Source organism: Rhineura floridana, chromosome 10 (genome assembly GCF_030035675.1).
Source record: "Rhineura floridana isolate rRhiFlo1 chromosome 10, rRhiFlo1.hap2, whole genome shotgun sequence".
Taxonomy (NCBI): Eukaryota; Metazoa; Chordata; class Lepidosauria; order Squamata; family Rhineuridae; genus Rhineura; species Rhineura floridana.
Window position 1 is genome coordinate 78179480 of NC_084489.1, and position 20542 is coordinate 78200021.

General features: G+C 41.1%; 1 protein-coding gene and 1 pseudogene across 8 annotated transcripts in view; one reads left to right on the top strand and one right to left on the bottom strand.

The window, feature by feature from the left end:
- Positions 1-20542, bottom strand: part of DPP6 (dipeptidyl peptidase like 6) — a 717188-nt gene that overhangs the window by 389338 nt on the left and 307308 nt on the right. Inside the window, exon 1 of one of the 8 annotated variants that reach the window (XM_061587130.1) lies at positions 19562-19631. The exons of the other annotated variants lie outside the window; for them this stretch is intronic. Coding sequence (XP_061443114.1) covers positions 19562-19567 — 6 coding nt within the window. The 5' untranslated portion in view covers positions 19568-19631. Of the gene's footprint in view, positions 1-19561; positions 19632-20542 lie in introns of those variants that run through there. 8 annotated transcript variants of the gene reach the window in all.
- On the top strand, positions 20074-20192 carry LOC133365725 (5S ribosomal RNA; annotated as a pseudogene).

Consider the following 20542-nt stretch of genomic DNA (forward strand, 5'->3'; position numbering starts at 1 on the left):
GAACAAAGTGTCTGAAAAGTTCTCAGCATAGTTCCAAACCCAATTCTACTCTAAGGTATGAACATTTCAAATGCACGTCATATTTTGAACACCTGCATCTAGTCCAACCTACTATAGTCCACTGGACAAGTCTATCAAGTTGCATCTCAAGCTATGAGTCCATCTTGACTTGAACTAAGAGTTTGAAGTAGATCGCTCTTTGGGTATCAATTACTCATTGGTACTGGAACATATACAGAGATGACTTTGTTCCAGTTTTCTTGGCATAAATTTCTACTGTTTCTGCATGGAGTTTCCATTTCAAAACTTCCCAGTTCCAAACTAAAAAAAGAAATCACTGCAAAGAGACAACAATCCAGCCATTTCACTTGTTGCTTGCCTCATATAAAATGCACTTCTATCGTAGGATTATGATCGCTCAGGGGTTTGCATGCAAAAGGTCCCATGTTCATTCTTCACAGTCTCCAGGTAGGGATGGGAAAGACTCTGAAACCCTTAAGAGCCACCTCTAGTCAGAGTTGACAGTACTGAGCTAGATGGACCAGTGATTTGAAAGTATGATAAAGCTTTCTATGTTCTAATGTGGAAACTATAAAAAAGATGTGTTATGATTAAAATGCTCATCTTTTTAGCCTAACAAACTTCTGAATGCAGTGAATAAGAACCCAAGCTGACATATGGAAACAATGCCCTCATAGGTCACTTGGCACTTCAAGAGTATCATTACCATTCTACAATACTCTGGACCTTCAGCCTTTTTGTTCTCAGTTATATTTCAGTCCACAAGAGCAGAAAACAAAATGTAATTAAACATAGTTTGTCTTTTTTTAGCAGCCTCATCCTTAATAATTTAACAGAGACTTTCTGGTAAAGGGAAAGAGATTGTTTGTAGGATTTTTTAGTTGACTGGGATTTTTTTTAAAAAAGACAAATTATTTTGTACTTGAATTTTTTTAAAAAAAATAATAGTACAACAGTACATTGAATAATGTGCTTCTCTTTCAAGCTCTATAAAAGATGCCCCCTCGTAGATAAAAGTACAAAGACAGATAACATCCAAAGCACTAAACGCTGCTTTTGCCAACTAGGAGATTTCCTTAAATGAAACTAATTTGCAAAGCTGTAGAAATCTATATAAAGTAATACATAACACATATGTTGATTTTTGCTAGTAATCCTGTCCCCATACCTGCTAGTCATTTGTTTCCTATTTCATTGCAACTGTTTTGGTAAAAGAAAAAAATTGTATTATTTCACTCACCCTCCAAATTTTTTTAATTCTGTTACCTCTGGACAATTTTGCTCTGCTCATCCCCAATGTCTTCAGTTCCAATATATATCCTATACAGGAGCAAGTTTGTTCTACAGTCAAGGCTGTTGGGAAAATATGCACAACAGTAGAGTGATATGTATGTTGTTGAAAATAAAAGGCACTCCTTAGCTTTTAGTGCTCCTTCTAAGAGCTACACAGTTCATGGCTCAGCATAAAATAGCCAATAGCTGAATTTGGCATTAGGGGAAAAACACAAGACCTCCACAGAGAGCATGGGGCAGCAGGCTTCATCCAACCAATGCTAGGTTTAGGTTAAGAGAAAAATAAAGTTGTCCTTGTGCCAGACATCCAATTTTAGATGCCATGAACTGAAATGATGTAGTTTTCAGACTCTGTCATGCTGAGCTCTAAACTTAGGGACTGTTTTAATCCTTTTTAAAACAATGCAAATCTGCTTCAAATCATATAGAAATGAGAAGATATTACAGAAATGTTGGAAATAGTCTGCAATGAAATCAAGTTATAATAAGGAGATGTTCCTCATGCAGCAGCTTCCAGGGATTTACATGTTGCTAATGTTCCTTGGCCTAATTTCAGCAAAGGGCAAATGAAGGGATTAAGAGCATTATAACTTGATTTTTTTTAAAAAAAATAGCTATTTCTATTTCACCAGCCATGTCCTGTATGGGAAATTAAGCAGCCTAGCCATCCAATTTAGCCAGCAAAGGGTGACCCTGCAACAGTGTTGCAGCACATTGGGAGGGATTGTGTGTGATCTGCCCTTGTTAAGAAAAGACTTTACAAAAGCACAAATGCTAGATGGTGACAAGGTGGTACAGAGAGGGAAAAAACTTGATTCAGTTTGCATTTAAGGCCAAAACTATTAAATTCACACTTTCCAAAACAATCTGAGAGCACAGCCATCCTTCAAAATTCACACATCTGAATTTGAAATTGTGCCAGACATCCAATTTTAGATGCCATGAACTGAAATGATGTAGTTTTCAGACTCTGTCATGCTGAGCTCTAAACTTAGGGACTGTTTTAATCCTTTTTAAAACAATGCAAATCTGCTTCAAATCATATAGAAATGAGAAGATATTACAGAAATGTTGGAAATAGTCTGCAATGAAATCAAGTTATAATAAGGAGATGTTCCTCATGCAGCAGCTTCCAGGGATTTACATGTTGCTAATGTTCCTTGGCCTAATTTCAGCAAAGGGCAAATGAAGGGATTAAGAGCATTATAACTTGATTTTTTTTAAAAAAAATAGCTATTTCTATTTCACCAGCCATGTCCTGTATGGGAAATTAAGCAGCCTAGCCATCCAATTTAGCCAGCAAAGGGTGACCCTGCAACAGTGTTGCAGCACATTGGGAGGGATTGTGTGTGATCTGCCCTTGTTAAGAAAAGACTTTACAAAAGCACAAATGCTAGATGGTGACAAGGTGGTACAGAGAGGGAAAAAACTTGATTCAGTTTGCATTTAAGGCCAAAACTATTAAATTCACACTTTCCAAAACAATCTGAGAGCACAGCCATCCTTCAAAATTCACACATCTGAATATTGTGATGCAGTTCTCCAGCCAATTTTTACAAAATGCATATATTAGGGTAAAGTGCACATAAAAAGAATATATTAGTGAAAAGTAACATAAAAATGCATTGTATTAGGAAAAACTGCTTGCAAAAATGTGCATATTACTCAAAACTGCATGCAAAAATGTGTTTATTAAGAGAAAACTATGCTAAAATGCTGCAGAATTTTCATGACAATTTTGTAAAAATAAAAAAATGCAAATGGCTGCAGAAATGCAGACAACTTAATTTAAGACTGGAATTTTTTTTTAAAAAACCCTAAGAGAATCAAAATAGACAGATCCTTCCATCCCTATAAGGTGGGCAACAAAGATCAAGTGTCACTTCACAGCTTTAGAAATTCCCTCTTACATCCAGTTCCATGCAACCAACTGGAACTGCTTTACAGGGTTTGGATTATAAATAAATGCCTCATCCAATCTTAGAGTTGATTCCTACCCTTCACCTGCTTACTAAGTCTATTTCCCTTCTTCATTTCATGAACATCTGCACTAGCATTATTGGACACATTAGTAAAGGGGAGTGGTGGGGGGCAGCCCATCAATTCTTTACTGGGCTTAGGTGCAACCACTGTGCAGACGAGAAAGTGTCTACTGTGTGTGTTGCATACATGCAACAACATGTCCCACCATCGTAAGCCAGTTGGTTTTGTTTTCATTGTGGCAGAAGGTTGAAATGAGACATGGGCACCAGCAGCTAGGCTGTACTAATGGGCCACTTTACTAGATCATAAAATAAGCCTGCAGCTGTTAGAGTGACTGCCCCTTGCTGGGGCTGGGGCAAGCCATTTTGCCTATCCCTTCCCCTGCCACACCATGAATGTGAGTAGGGAGGCGCTCCTATGTCACCACCACCCCAGGTCCCTAAAACTCTGCGCAGATGAGGCAAGTTGGCCCCAAAGTCAGCCCTTATCCTGCCCCTAGGTCCTGTAGCCCTGAGCTGCAGGCCTTGAGAGCTGCCCATCTCCTCCAAAGGTGCCTAAGCGCTCACCCTCCACAAAGATGGTGCCGCCCTGGGCTCCTACTGGGAGGAAGGGCAGGATATACATCAAATAAAATAAATAAAAGATGGCATTGGGGCATCACTGCAAAGAATGCTCTGTGACCTGATGGATCCAGGAATTTGAGTGCTGGGACAGTAACAGCCACTGGTATGATTGTGTTCACACTTATCACCTACACCTACTTAGGCATAAAAGTGTTGTGGTAGAACCCTCATGGGGATGGAGCAGGGTTCCACCAGGTACTTTAAGCCATTTCAGAAGCATGGAAAAATCTTGTGCCAGCTATACATGCTGAGATGAAATGGAAACATTTATGGATGTTTTACATTTCTACCCTTACAGTGCTCAACACAAACTAGAACTCCTGGTGGGGCTGACATGTTTTTAAAAATGAAACAAAGAAAGAATTTACATAATTCAATAATTGAAACAATCTATGTATGCAATATCTAGAATATAAATATTTTAGAGAAGACACAATATTATAAGCCAAAAATCTTCCTAAAACAGAATTCTTTGCTAGCCTAGAAAGTTAGCATCAAGAAGTCAGATAAGCACATCTACCTTGTGGAGAGAGTTGCAAAGCAAAGGTGTTGCCACAGAGAAGGTTCAAGATCTCACTGCCTTTGCTCTACACAAATGAGAAAGCAACCAGGAGGACTTCCACTGAAGCATGGTGGACCCAGCGTGGTATAATGGTTACAGGGTTGGACTAGGTCTTGGGAGACCAGGGTTCAAATCCCCACTTAGCCATGAAGCTCAGTGGGTAATGTTGAGTCAGTCACTGTCTCTCAGCCTAACCTACCTCACAGAGTTGTTGAGGAAAGGTGGGATATAAATGTAATATAAATACATACATATGGAAAAAAGCACTGGCAGATGCAGATAATCTATCCTAACCCTCTCCACTGGAAAGCTTACCTTGCGCTATAAAAGACTACACTAAAAAAAAAGTTGTCGTAACTATAAGGTCAAAATTTAAACAGAAGAAAAGAGTGAGATTGCTTTTATAAAGTTACTTTATTTGTTGTCAACTTTCTTTGTGTTGAGCCTGAAGATTATGGGAGTTTTTCATTAACTCTAGATATAATAGGATCCTGGTTTAATATAGATGGATCTGCACCCACCCACCTCAGGTGTTACATTTCATTAAACAACTTGTCTCACATTAATGAGTTTCCAAACATTCCATGTAAATTGTTCAAGGTGGGGTCCAAATTTAAATTGTCACTGAAGCCAAAATGTCATTCAGCTGTATCTCATTAAAATATTTGTTGGGGTGACACAGAAAGAATCTATGTAATATTCTTTTGATGCTGGAAAAGCAAAAATACAAGGAATGGCTGAAGTAACATGTTATTTATGCTCAATCCTACAATAGACACACCTAAGGTACACTTCCAATAGAGAAAGGAATTATGAAACTCAATTAGCATTCTTAAGTAGAACACAGTTTAAGCATTATAAAAGCTGGCACACCGGTGTTGCAAAACTGCCAAATAATCTAAGTCAGACAATAAGTACAAGCGGTTATATGCTAGGCAAGTACCTTTAGAGCTCCCTTTTAGTACAGCCAGGCTAGGACTCCCGACAGAAAACAATGACATTGGCTCTACTCTAGTTGTGAAAATGGTCTAGCTATATCAGCTATGTGATTGGTGCATGAGAGACTGGGGTCATGTATATACCGTGTAATAATGTGCATTCAGTGCTTGATTCAAACACCTTTTCGGGGTGCTGCATATGACATCATCCCCATGCTGTCCCTGGCCCACACTATTTCACAGAATCAAAGAGTTGGAAGGGGACTATAAGACCATCGAGTCCAACCCCCTGCTTAATGCAGGAATCCAAATTAAAGCATACCTGACAGATGGCTGTCCAGCTGCCTCTTGAAGGCTTCCAGTGTTGGAGAGCCCACCACCGCCTTAGGTAATTAATTCCATTGTTGTACTGCTTTAACAGTTCAGCTGTTGTACTGCTCTGATGTTCAGTCAAAATCAGGCTTCCTGCAACTTGAGCCCATTATCCTGTGTCCTGCACTCTGGGGTGATTGAGAAGAAATCCTGGCCCTCCTCTGTGTGACAACTTTCCAAGTACTTGAAGAGTGCTATCCTATCTCCCCTCAGTCTTCTCTTCTCAAGGCTAAACATACCCAGTTCTTCCAGTCTCTCCTCATAGAGCTTGTTTTCAGTTCCCTGATCATACTTGTTGCCCTCCTCTGAACCCGTTCCAGTTTGTCTGCATCCTTCTTAAAGTGTGGTGTCCAGAACTGGACACAGTACTCAAGATGAGGCCTAACTAATGCCAAATAGAGGGGAACCAATATTTCATGTGATTTGGCAACTATACTTCTGGTTAATGCAGCCTAAAATAGCATATGCCTCATTTTCAGCTTGTGATCAACAACAATTCCAAGATCCTTCTTGCATGTAGTATTGCTGAGCCAAGTATCCCCCATTTTATAACTGCATTTGGTTTCTTTTTCCTAGGTGTAGAATTTTGCACGTATCCCTATTCATTCTGTTGTTTTCAGCCCAATGGTCCAGCCTATTAAGGTCCCTTTGAATTTTGTTTCTGTCTTCCAAGGTCTTAGCTATCTCTCTCAATTTTGCATCATCTGCAAATTTAATAAGCATTCCCTGCACCTCCTCATCCAAGTCATTAATAAAAACGTTGAAGAGCACTGGGACCGAACCCTACAGTACCCCACTCATTTCCTCCCCCTGGTTTGAGAAGGAACCATTGACAAGCACTCTTTCAGTATGATTCTGTAGCCAACTGTGGATCCACCTGATAGTTGTTCCATCCAGCCCGCATTTAGCTAGCTTCCTAATCAGAATATCATGGGCCACTTTGTCAAAAGCTTTGCTAAAGTCGAGATATATTATGCCCACAGCATTCCCACAGTCTACTAGGGAGGTTACCTGATCAAAAAATGAGACCTCAAACTGGGACGAGGTAAAGAGCAGGATACTGCAGGGTCCTGGGCCCAGAGCATTTCAACATTTTTATTAATGACTTGGAGGAGGTGCAGGGAATGCTTATCAAAATGCTTATTTGTCGCTGTACGGTACATTCTGCTAGAAGAGTTATAATCTGCTTTGTGCCGAGAATGCACCCCTCAAGCACTTGCTGCATACATGCGTACACAGAGAGCTCTTTCTCAGGTCATCTCCTATTGGGGAGACTTACTGACACTGTGGGGCTGTGTTACTCGCCCTCCCCATGTTTAACTTGTCTATGAATGAAATAGGCAAAATAGGAAGCAGTCCAGTAACTTAGCCACCTCTGTATGCCGATATATATCTGGGTATATCAGTGCACCGGTTTCCAGCTCCTCTCTTTTGAAAAACTGCTAAAAATATATATATTTCTTTTAAAAAAAGGTCTGTCGAAATACTAATTGAGGGATGGAGAATTTGAAAACACACCCACCAGTGTGTATAGACAACATGGATATTAGCTGCTGCTTTAGATGATGTTATCGTGACAAGGTGTGTACAACTGCAAACCGCTATGTACAAAAGCACGTCATGAAAACATGACCCCTGTGCATTTCAAGGGCTATGTGTGTACACAGCCTGGGTGTTTGCTATAGTATGGTTCTGCTTGAGAACATTAGATCAGCATTCTCTCGTGATTTGGGCAGTGTATCTTAATGAATTGACTGATGGGAATGATATTGAGATAGCGGGTGTGGGTGAGTGTAGCAATGTTTTAGAGAACTTTTTAGCTGCTGTTTTGTTGGCATTGTTTTATAGATTATAATTGTTTATAATTGCTTTATTGTGGATTTCTTAATTATATGACTTGGTGGGGTCAGTCCCTAATGGCTGAGGCATTGTATCTGTGATGCTCTGTGCTATGACTATAACGTTCTGTTTTTATGTTTATTGCTGTTGCTGTTATTCATTATTTGTAAGTCACTTGCGGATTCACAAAGAAGTATAAAAATACGATCAATCAATATAAAACCAGTTGGCAGACATTTTCCCACAAGACTGGCCTGCAAAATGGAATGAAATATGCAGAATAAAATTCAGAGCTTAAGTGTAGGGATGTGCTTTTGTTTTTTAATGGATACTGGGTTTTTTACATTCACCAATCAAGTAAATTAAAGTAGTAGCTCTATTGCAATTACATCCAGTACTTTCTGTTGAGGATGGGGGTTCCAGAGTAGTTTACATAGCAGTCCCCTTCCAAGCACTGCTATAGGGCTTGAAGATTCTGTTTAGACGATCAAGGGGCTTTTCCACCTGCTCTTTTCCACTCCCTGCCTTCAGCCCTTAGAATGAGGAGCTGCTGTCAGAGAGGTAGATGCACGAGATTTTCCACCTGCTGTCTCTGACAATTGGTCAGCCTTTGAAGGAGGATAGGGTTAGTTGAGTATTGAGTTTTTAAAGGCTATGTTGGGGTTTTATTGTCTTAATATACATATATTGTATTTTATGGCTTGAATGTTATATATTAGTTAACCTTTGTGAATATTTATTTATTTGTTACATTTATATACCGCCTCATACCAGAAGCTCTCTGGGCAGAATATGGAAGGGGGAAAAGATTTTTGGTAGAAAGATGGCATGGAAATAAACTCTAGCTAACTGTACTGCAATGGTTAGTGTTGGACTATGACCTGAGAGAGCAGGGTTTGAATCTGTACTCAGCCATGAAGTTCACTAGGTGACCTTAGACCAGTCGCTGTCTCTCAGCCTAACCCAACTTGCAGGGTTGTTGTGAAGATAAGATGCAGAGGGGGAAAACCATGTATGCCACTTTGAGTTCCCTGGAGGGAGGGAGGGAGGGAGGGAACGCACGCACACGCACGCAAGCACATATATATATATACAGGGGTGGTTGTATCCATCCACTTTGCTGCATCCACCAAATCATGGAAGGACAGAAACTATTGCCAGTTGGCCATATCCTTGCTGTCAGTAGCTAGGGTAAAACATGATATGTGACTTTTCTGCGCTGGGGAGCTGTGTCAGCCAATGATCCACTGGATTTTAATCTGGTCCATCCACTAGCAATGAGCCCAATCCAGGTCTCTCCGCTGCACCAGCCTGGATCTGACATCAAAGAAATGGGGAGGGGGGCGGAAGGGGTTCAGATGGAGAAGTGGCTCCACTGTTCCCATCTGTGAGTTAGGATGGCTCAACAGCTAACTGACAACCAGTGATCAGGCTGAGATCTGCTTAGCTTTAAAATATTTAACAGTATCATGTACACCCAGACTATTATTTGAACCTTACACCCTTCAAGGAGGGCAGGTGAGAGAGATGGAAGCCATTTTATGACATCCCTTCGAGCAGCTGTCAGATGGGGAAGGAGAGGCAGACAGTGCTTCTATATTGCCTGGTTGGGAGCAATTTCCACTAGGCTAGTCCATCCCAGAATGGACACTGTTTAGTTATTCTACCTGACAGATATTTACAACACAGTGAGACAACAAGGCCCTCTCAATTGCCCTATCTTGGACTACCAGTCACTGGGCTCCTCCCTCCCCAGAGAAAATTCCTGAGCCGGTCATTTCACCTTGCTATTTTAATGTTAATGTACCTGAACGCTGAATCTGCTTATGTTTCTCTTCCCCCCCTTTTCTATTTTTGCTTTGGTGTCATAAGCCACTTTGGTGTAATGGTTAAAGTGCTATATTATGATGTGGGAGTCCAAGGTTTGAATCCCTACTCAGCCATGAAGCTCACTGGGTGACCTTGGGTCAGTCTACCTACCTCATAGGGCTGTTGTGAGGATAAAATGGAAAGCGGAGAACTATGTACACCTCTTTGAGTTTCTTGGAGTAAAGGTAGTATGCAAATGGATAATAATTATAATGTTGTAAGTTATTCTGGCATGACCTGTTTATTTTCTCTACAGTACAGTGCTTTGCTGTAGAGCACTAAAATAAATACTGCTAAATACAGAACAGCTGGTATGATTTTGAGTACTGGAACCATAAGAACCACTCACGCTGGGTCTTTTATTTTCTTCTTTTCCTTAATAAATCATTCTCTTAACTGTTTCTTGGCTTTGCCACAAGACACAAGATTTTCTGTGACAGCACATGTGCAGTTTTGTTCATAAAGTCTGTATTTGTATTAGATTTGAAATTGTTTTTATATGGGAAAATAATATAATTATTTTTATATATGCAATTGTTTTATATATGTTTTTATTGTGACTTTTTAAATCGTTAAATCACTTTGTGGTATTTCACAGGAAGCTTTTCATAAATGAAATGAAACAGAGAGACAAATAAAATTAGCTCTGATGCCACCTAAAGTGAATTAGAAAAGTGTGCTCGATTTCCAGGAACCAAATCAGCCTGACTTTATATAAAAGGACTACATAACGAAAGAATCTATCCTAAATGTGCTAGTGTTAAGGCTGGTTGCCCTACTCTAAATTCTTGAGCATTGCATTCAGAGTACAAGTTGTTCAGATCAATCTCTGGCGCAGTGAGGAAACTTAAAACTGGAAAGGACAGAGAGGGAAAAATCACTCTCACTTTCCCATGACCCTTTTACTAGTTTAATTTGATTATTAGTGGAGGCAACTAGGCAGGAATGTGCAGATAGAACTACAATCTAGTGCTTTGTCACTGGAATTAAGTAAAGATTACAGTGTTCTGTATGCTTCCACACCATGAGGTATTACGTTCTGATCTGCAACATTTCTACAAATTCAAGCTCTATTTTACTTTGCACACACTTAACCCACCCCTACCAAGCAACTGTTATTTCAGGACTTGAGACTGCCAAAAAGGATCAAATCATTAATCTGCCTGCCCTCCCCCCAGCTCCCACACCTTTAGGCAGAGTTTCCTATATGGTGGGTTGTTTTAATAATTTTACCTACTGATCAGAGTCAAGTAGAGTATTTCTTATCTGATGTCCTTCAGTTTTCTATCTGTTTATTGCACTTTGCTGACATGGTTTGTTATGAATGTTAACAGGCTTCAAGCTGGAGCATTATTATTTCAGAGTTGTTTAAGCTTTGATCAAGTGTAAGAATCCTAGGAGTAAATTAGCCTCTTACTACAGGCATGCAAAATGCATTAAATACTTAACAACACGAGAGCATGGAACAAGCAAGTGGGGCTAATTATTTCTCCAGGAAAACAGCACAGTGCTTCAGTTAGAAGTCTAGATATTTTTAATTTGTATGTAGAACATTGAGTACTTTCCAGTTCTTATCTTGTGCATCCTAAGGGCCAATTCAAATATTACATTCCCACACAAAGGCTGGCACAAAATACTTCCACAAGATGATTTTTGGCTTGTGTGCTTTAATGATTGCAAATGACTTACCATATAGAGGAACTGTGATTATATATATAGGCTGCAATCCTTTGCCTATTTACCTGGGAGCAAACCACACTGAACTCAATGGGACTTACTTTTTAGTTAGCATGTATAGGATTGGATTGTCTCCAAAACAGGGATGGCGAACCTCTGGCCCTCCAGATGTTGTTGGACTCCAACTCTCATTAGTCCCAGACAGCATGGCCAATGTTCAAGAATGATTAGAGTTTTGCCATTTTTTAGTTGGTATGTATAGCCTTCAAGTCGATTCTGACTTATGGCGACCCTGAATAGGGGTTTTCATGAGGCTGAGAGGCAGTGACTGGCCCAAGGTCACCCAGTGAGCTTCATGGCTATGTGGGGATTCGAACCCTGGTCTCCCAGGTTGTAGTCCAACACCTTAACCACTACACCACACTGGCTCTCATTAGTTGGTATACTCCCTAGTGATATTTTATATGAAAGTGTGGTTTATAAATAAATATTTTTTAAAAAAGATAAATAGTCCAATGGCATCTGGAAGGTTGGTCACCCCTGCTCTAAACCAAAGACTGTTCTGGACAGCCTGAGTATCAACAAGCTGTGGGCAACATAAGCAGAAAGCAAAGCAATAGCAGGCGGCAGCAGGACAGAATTGGGAAGAGATCTCAAATAGCAGAGCTGGTTACAGTTAGTAGGCTTTATGTAATTATTTATTGCATCATTTCTCTAAGGAGCTAGAGTCAGCGTCTCTCGTCAATCCCACCCCTTTTATCCTTACAACAACCCTGCAAGATAGGCTGAGATGTGATGACTGGCTCTTCCACTGAGCATCATAGGCAGGCAAAGATTTGAAGCCACATCTTACTAGTCAAAGTCGAAGGGTAGTATTTGGTACTGCTCCTACTCAGAGTAGAACCACCAAACAGACATGACTAACTTATGTTCATAAATTTCAATGGGTCTTCTCTAAGTAGGACTTAGCTGAATACAAACCTTTCTGCTACACTAAGGAGAGGGGGCATGTGGCTCGCATGTGTAGTCCAGCAACATCTGGAAGGCTGCAGGTTCCCCATCCCTGTTCTAGCCCCAACTGGCTGCAGGACTGCAGAGAGCTCCTAGGAACATCAGAGTTGTTAGGACTCAAAATACAGCATGGTGCTTGCCAGAGTCCTGCTCTCTGAGTGAAGTTGCAAGGAATTTAAATGGGAGGTCATCTGAGTTCTGCACAAAGAAGCATTGTTTAATAGCTTCTTTTCTTTAATAGCTTCTTTTCTAAAGGGAATACCCAGGAGAAAAAGCAGCTTTGAATGATTACTGGTCTGATTCACACTTTTCACCCCAAAGACCTGAGCTGCCAGTCCCTGGTAATTTAACCCACTGGTATATTCAGCCATGAGAAAGATCATCTATCATGAACCGTTGCTGCCAGTTCAGTCCCAGGACTCAATTTCCCAAACCCAGGGCAACTTATCCTGTGAAGGAACAACCCATGCCTACCTTACCAGGTCTGAGTAAACCAACAAGAGCCCTGTAAGGTAGGTAGACTGCTGCCACCCATTAATCTGGTCACCCACTCTGGGCCAAGGGTAAACCCAAAGTGCCAGAAATAGACCTGCCAAGGATTCTAACAGGCAAGAGTCAAACTACACTCATTGTCTTGGAGCCGTAGGCAAAATATCCAAATATACAGTAGTCCGTGGTTAATTAGCCACGGTACTGGATTTAGAGCCAAATCTCCTCCTACAATGAACACACGCTGATAAATAAGAAGTAGCTTTATTAAATAAATTATAAGTACCCAATTACAGCAGCAAAATGGTTCCTTAAAACCCACACTCCTGGGGGCTGAGTAAAATACAGAGAGTTACAGTTACAAACAAAATAACAAAACTGTCTAGCTGAGTCTATACTTACAAAGAGGTAAACAGCAAAATAGCTTCATGGTCCACATCTCCCCAGAGATGTATAGCCTGGATACTAGACGGAAGATGGAACCCCACACAGGTAGCATCAGCAACCGTAAGGGAACAGTGAGAAACAAAGGCTAAGGTTTGGATCCTATTCTTATCAGGAAATGCCCAGCAACAGCCAGGAATTAATTAGCCAATCAGGGGGCTTTCTGATGATGAAATATTCTGGAGTTTTCGCGCCTAACAGTCGCATACTCCCCAACCTTCCCAGGCCAGATGGCCTTGAGTACCAGCATCCACTGATAAGCAGTTGTTGTTGCTTATAGCCTAATTAACTAGCTTCACCTGTGAGAACTGCAAACTCATAGCCTCTTAGAGGCCCCATCTCAGACAAGATGTTTCCCCCCACAATTCTTTGCCTCACAGCCATTTTAGAACCAGACATTCTTGACACCATGATCAGAACAGTCTAGAGCAATAGGTAACAACAATGCTAGGAATATGCATGTGGAAACTCTCCATGCAATTGATGATATAAGTCTGGTGAGTCATTTTCAAATGTTACAGCCCCCTCTGAAGCACTGCAGTGATAAAGCATTTTTCAGCAGACACCCACATGGTTGTCAAACTATTTAGCATACCTATAAAGAAATAGCATATATAATATTGGTTTGATACCTAGGAAACAGATACTGAGAACAAAACTAAGCAATAGCCACACAAGGAGCCCAGAGGACAAGACAAGGTTTGTCTCCAAACCCAAGAGAATGCCTACTAGACCTTAGAAGGTCTTTTCCATTTCAAGCAGCACATGCTTATGAATGGAGCCCAACTTGTGAAATAAACTATCTTTGCACCCATTCATACAACCACTGATGGTATGCTGGCCTGGAAGGGGGTAGGAGTCAGCTTATGGCCATGTGAAGCTCAATGCAACCTCCTTAAGTCAGGGCACCTCATCTTCTCAGCCACAGATTTTTTCAAGTGGTTGGACTGAGTGCCAATATCTATTCATTTCTGATTTCATCGTAAGAGATTTGGTTTTACATTATCTGGAGGCTCCAAGAGTTCACTTTCTCATAGACTGCCCGACCAAAATACACTATTTATTTATTTATTATTTAGTTTACAGGTTGGCTTACAAAATTTCAAAACACTACAGAATAAATTTAAAATATTCACAAATATACTAATGGGAGCATGACAAAACATCACCCAGGCAAGATAGCACAGATCAAATTGAATTAAAAGGTTAAAAAAAGATGAAAACGTCTGCAGCTGGTGCTGAAATTACATCAAAGTAGGCATCTTCACCAATGGTCAAGAGCAGCATGTGCTTTTAAATCCATCTTTGACTGCAGAACGACCCAGACTCAGTCTCCGACATATCCAAGTGAACCTAAGAATGTCCCCTGTCTGAAATCCTGGACAGCAGCTGCCAGTTATTGTCACCAGTACTGAGCTAGATGGACCAATGTGAATATAAGGCAGCATCCTACGTTCCTACAAAGTCGAGTAGCCAAATATCTGCTTTGACCTTGGCAGTCATATAACTCATTCAAAAACCCAGTTATATCATATATACATCCACACCAAGAGCATTACAGGCATGTCAATTCTTAAGCAAAACAGATTATTCAGTTTAGAGCTTGGTTTTATTTATTTGTTTTGTTTTAAAGAAAGAAACTGCTTACCATTTGTATTTCTCCACTGTTAAGAGGCCTAACACCTATTTTATTGTATTGTATTGTATTTAATTAAAAACCTACGAGTAGAAATGTGTCATGATATCTGTTTGACATATTGGGGTAGCTCAGATATAACACTAAACCACCATTCACTCCCCTTAAATTCAACAGTTAACATCCAAACTTGAGGAGCTCTGCTAATTTTAAACTCTAGTTATGATGAAGACAGGACCATAAACCCAAGGGTTTGATTCTGGCTTACCTGAGCTAACCAATGCTTGAACTAACAAGAGCTCCACCAGTTCAGACATAACTGCAAACCCTAGTTAATTTGAAAAGCGAAAGAGAAGGGAGATGTGTGTGTAAACCCGACATTTGCTGTGCCTTGTGCAAGTAATGCTAAAACTATTTTTTTTTCCTGCCACTGTCAGACTCAAGAACACCAACAAACATACAAAAATGTAATTCTCCATCTTTGGAGATGGCGGATGTTGCCACCACTCATCATATGCTCAGAGGCACATGTTACCAAATTCTTCCAAGCTACACAGGAAGTGGATTGGACTGTGAAAGACCAACCCAATTCCCACCATTGTCAGACCCAAGGGCTCTGGCGATGGTGGGCCTTTGCAGTCATGCCGGGGAAGACATGGCATGGCTTCAAAGTCCCTCCCCTTTTGGGTGTGGCATGGCCATGCATGCCTCCGCTCAGCCTCTTTCTGGCCTGACTTGACGCCCACCTACCCTCCCTTAGGGCAGTACAAGTTTGACTGGTCGCCTTGGGGCTGGGTAGGAATTTTTAGCTCGTCAGCCTTTGTTTGCTGACAAGTTTTTTGCCTACCCTGTACTGTTCTTCTAATTCAGCTGATTGGCTCTTGCTTATTTGGCTATTCCGTCTTAATGTGATTTGGCTAATTTGTTGCCTGGCCTGGTAGTTTAATATTGTAAATAGGTTCATCTGGTCACGTTTGGCGGACAACTGCAGGAATTTCACAGGATAGGGTTTGGTGACCACCCTTAGGCACCCTTTAAGGTGATCGGTGGGTTCTGAGGCCTGCCTTCCAGGTTGTGCGGCCAGTTGGCAGGATAAGGCTCACCTTTGGGGCTAACCTGTAACAGCCACTCAGAGGTTGTGCGGCCCTGAGGGGGGGTGGAGCAGGAAGGCCTCCCTAACCACCCTGCGGGGATGGGGTCCAGAATGGCAGGGTGCCCTCACCCGATTGGGTAAGAGTTAGGTCCTGCACTTGTATCTGCAGATCATTTATTATGCAATCAAACATTTAATTGGCTTTATTTAAATAAACGTGGCCCTTGATTTACCCACACTTCATCTTGTCTTGCCTCTTCATTTCCCAGCTATGCACTGCAAAGTGTTACATCTGTGTGTGTTTCACCAAACATTTTGTTTTGGATTTAAACCTGTTGCTCTGGCCTTGTTTTCATACTGTATTTCTGCAGGAACTTAGGTTTGGATAGAAACAACAGCATCCAGATATAGATGTGGCTTTTATTCTCAAAGGGGCTACACTGGACATAAACAAATATTAAATGTCTTTCCCACAAGGTCAGCTGATATGAGGGGTTATTTCCCCCCAATTCCTGAAAATGGTCTGTTTTCCCTTAGGTACATATCTGTCGCAATTACACCAACTTGGTATAGAATCAATGCTAATGGTTCAATAAACTACAGGCACTTCTGCGCAAGTAGGTAATTGAAGTCCTGCTTTCGTTTAAGAATAGTTGGCAAAGTGAGGAAGGCATGATAGAAGCTAATAACATTATGAGCAATGTGAAGACAAAGAGAATGTTCTTCCTTTCATGCAGTATTTAGAACTTGGGGCCACTCACTGAAACTGATCAGCAGCAGTATGTTGAAACTGAGAATAGAAAGCACTTCTGTACACAAAGTGGAATTAAAGTATGGGATCCATTAGTGGTGGCTACAGGATGGTTCCCAAAAGTATTGGATAGGTATGCCTATTAATGTTTACTAGCCATGATAGCTAAATAGCCAGGGGTTCTGCAAGAGAACAGGTGTAATGGTATCCTAAGACTGCAACCAATGCATCGCAGTAGTTGCACTTGTGGAAAACAGCTGGTATAAAAGAAAAGAGATGTGTCAGTATTGCAGTCATATTGCAGAATGCTGGGAAGGAGAGGAAAAAAGGAATGAGTAAGCACCTTCAGTTAGGCAGTAGTAAACTAGCAGCAGCTCACTGTGACAGCCCCCATACCTATGCCCTCAAGAAGAATCCACAGCCTCACCTCGAAGGAGAGTCCCCAAATGCAGCCAGCTTAGGAACTCCATCAGAGAAAAGGAAAGAAGTAGCCAGCCTCTATTTAAATATTTCTTTCATTCTCAAACTTCTTCTGTGTGAATCTGCCACAACAGTAACAAACCTCCATCATCATCATCATCCATCATCTAAATTTATATCCCACCCTTTCTTCCAAAGGGAGTCCAAGGTGGCAAACAAATGATAAAGCACTAAAAACGTCTTCAAAACAAAACATCTTAAAACATCTTTAAAAACAGTTGCAATACAGATACAGACTGGAATAAGGTATCTACTTGCCAGAGGAAAGGAGGTTCCTCAATTATTTTGGTGCTGCTCTGGATCATTCCTGCTCTAAAAAAAAAATATCCCAGATCTGCATTCCCCCTCCACTACACCACTGTTATCATGAAAGCTGCAGGAATACTAAATTGGTAGATAACTGATTAGTTAAGTAATAGTAATCTATAGTTTCTTCATTCCCCTAAAGCCCCTGTCACAAACACCAGCAAGAAACTGAATTCTCAGCCAAGATCATAGGATGTGGCACATATTCCTTTCTGTCTCTTTTTGTGTTAATTTGGACATTTTGAGACAACTGCAGGGCAAAAAGTCAAAGCTACATTAAAAAAAAAGTCTTATAAGGAATGATTTCTTTCTCCTTCCCCAAAGGATGTGTATGTGTGTTTAAACAATTGGATGAATACTGATCTGTACTCAGAAATGGAAAGAGTAAATCCTACTGCATGCAATTTAAAAAATATATAACTATAGCTAGGAATTGGAGGAAAGAGTAGGCTGCAGAAGGAAGCAGCCTCAGCAGTACAGGAATAAGGAGTTTGCATTGTGGATTGTCAGTTGGGTCTGACAACTCACCCAGAGACTGGGTGCACAGAAAACAGTTTGATCTGAAGCAGATATTCCATTGCCACTGGTAATAGGTTCCAGCACAGGAAATATACTAAGTTGCAGACTGGCAATGCTTATGTTTCCAGACAATGAGCAACACGTTGAAAATGCAGAAGCTGAAAGAAGCTCTGCATTTTAACTCAGAAACAAACCCAGGTGAGCAAAATAGATACCAGCTGAATAATCCCTGAAAACGGCAGAGAGAGAGACAGTAGGCAGGTGTATCTTTTTCACTCTCTGCACAGAGACATTAATGAGCTGCAGCTCTGAACCTTTGAGAACATTACTGCATAATATTATCATTGAGAACTGGAAAAGCCTCTTGACCTTCCCACTTCAACATACCTGTCTTTAAGACATGTCTGAGCATGTTTACTCAGAAGCAAGACCCTCCCGGGAAACATGAAGTAGAAGGGGCAGGATTAGAGCTTGAGATTGATAGACAAATGGTCAAGGAATACCTAATCACTTTGAACGAGTTCAAATCTCCAGGGCCCGATAAACTGCATCCTAGATTATTGAAGGAACTGGCTGAAGAACTTTCAGAACCGCTGTCTATTATCTTTGCTGAAATCATGGAGGACTGGTGAAGTGCCGGATGACTGGAGGAGAGCTAATGTTGTCCCTATCTTCAAAAAGGGCAAGAACATAATGTAAGAACATAAGGAGGGTCCTGGTGGATCCACCTAATCCAGCATCCTGTTCTTACAGTGGCCAGTCAGATGCCTATGGGAAGTCCGCAAGCAGAACCAGAGTGCAACAACACTCTTCCCACTTGTTAATCCCAGCAACTGGCATTCAGAGGAAGTAGAACAAAGCCATCATGTGTAGTAGACACCGATAGCCTTAGAAGACTGGGACACTCAGAGAAGGGCAGGTTGTGTGGGAGGAAGTCGTCCTCTGGGTACGTAGGCTCCCAACCCATTTTTAAACAAATGGTTGTCAGTGTAGTTTTAGGACTTTAAAAGGTTAACACCAGCACTTCATTACTTTTAGGGCTTTAAAGGTAAGTGCCAGCGCTTTGTCTTGTGTTCAAAAATGGAGCAGCAGCCCATGAAGTTGCTTCAGAAATGGAAAGATTTGTTTCATTGGGCCAGTCTGTAATGAGGAATAAAATATTGGGGATTTTTAATCTTTGATTCGCCTCAGTGAACCAGAGTTTGGAAAAACCTGCAATAGCAAAGATTCCTGGGAGACAGCTTCTCTGTGACCCGAGTACATATCTTGAAAGACAGAGGGTACAGACTTCCTGACTCCTATGGAAATTTGGGGGACATTGCACAGTAAGAAGCAGGAGCTCCTTTCAAACAAAGGAATAATGATAATTCTAACCTTTAGGAGGAGAAAGGATAGTGATTATCTGAAACATCAGGAATTCACAGTAGGGACATTGCAGTCATTATCTGGGAATTCATCGAGGAATGGTTTCTGGAAGAAAACAGATTCCTTGACCGGTGATCCTAAATTCTTTCATTGTTCTGATTTGTCACATCCACAGCTTCCTGGTCACGTTTACATTGGAGTTAGTTCAGTTACAAAAGTTATAAAACATGAGGGGTTTAAAGGGGTCGGCAGTTCCTCCTCCTGGAGGGCTCAACAGCTGCCTCACTTACCAACATGACCCAGCAACATTGGGATAAAGGCTTCAGAGCTAAGGATTTGGGTGAGATCTTTCAAATCTAGTGCTGGTCACACAAGGGCGGAGCTTTGGCTCATTGAGCTAGATACGAAAGTCTCTCTCTCAGCCTTAGACTCACAGCAACTCTCTGAGAAAGCTATACACAACTTCTGGGCTCCTTTCTTTCCTTTTGCTTTCTGTGTGGGGGAACTGAACTCTGAAAGTGTGCATAGTGAAAGTGTGTCTCTTTGCTTTAGTCTATCTAGTGTTGCTGAATGAATGAATAATAGTGACAACGCTGCTCATTGTTAATTGTAATTGTAAACTGCAGTATTTTCCTTGTTTCTTCTCTTAATAAAACCACTCTTTATCTTACTTTATGTTTGTGCGATTAGGTTAAGGGTAGAGATATATATGCTTCGGGGTGATGTGCAAGTAACTCCCGCAAAAGGTTTTGCTGCCTTGCAATAGGAGAACTTGTATTTCTAGTGAGCTATACTCATGAGGGTCTATGGCCATACTACCTTGAATATGCTTGATCTCGTCTGATCTTGGAAGCTAAGCAGGGTCAGGCCTGGTTAGTACTTGGATGGGAGACTGCCTGGGAATACCAGGAGCTGTAGGCTTAGAGGAAGGCAATGGTAAACCACCTCTGAATACCTCTTACCATGAAAGCCCTATGAATATATCCAAAAAAGATTAATAGGATCACCATAAGTTGTAATTGACTTGAAGGCATATACCAACAACAACATGCTCATGAGGAAATCCAAGGTCCATTCATAACAAGTCCCAGTTAGTAGACAATGCTGTGGTCTTCACATCATGTATGGAGGGGATCCTCCCAGCTGCAACCCCCAATTCCTTAGATATGGGCATTTGCAGCAATGTCTAGAATTTTTTGACTCTGCAGTTGCCTTCAGCCAGGAGGATGAATGGCATGTGAACTGAGCCTCCCCTACTCACCTTATCTGGA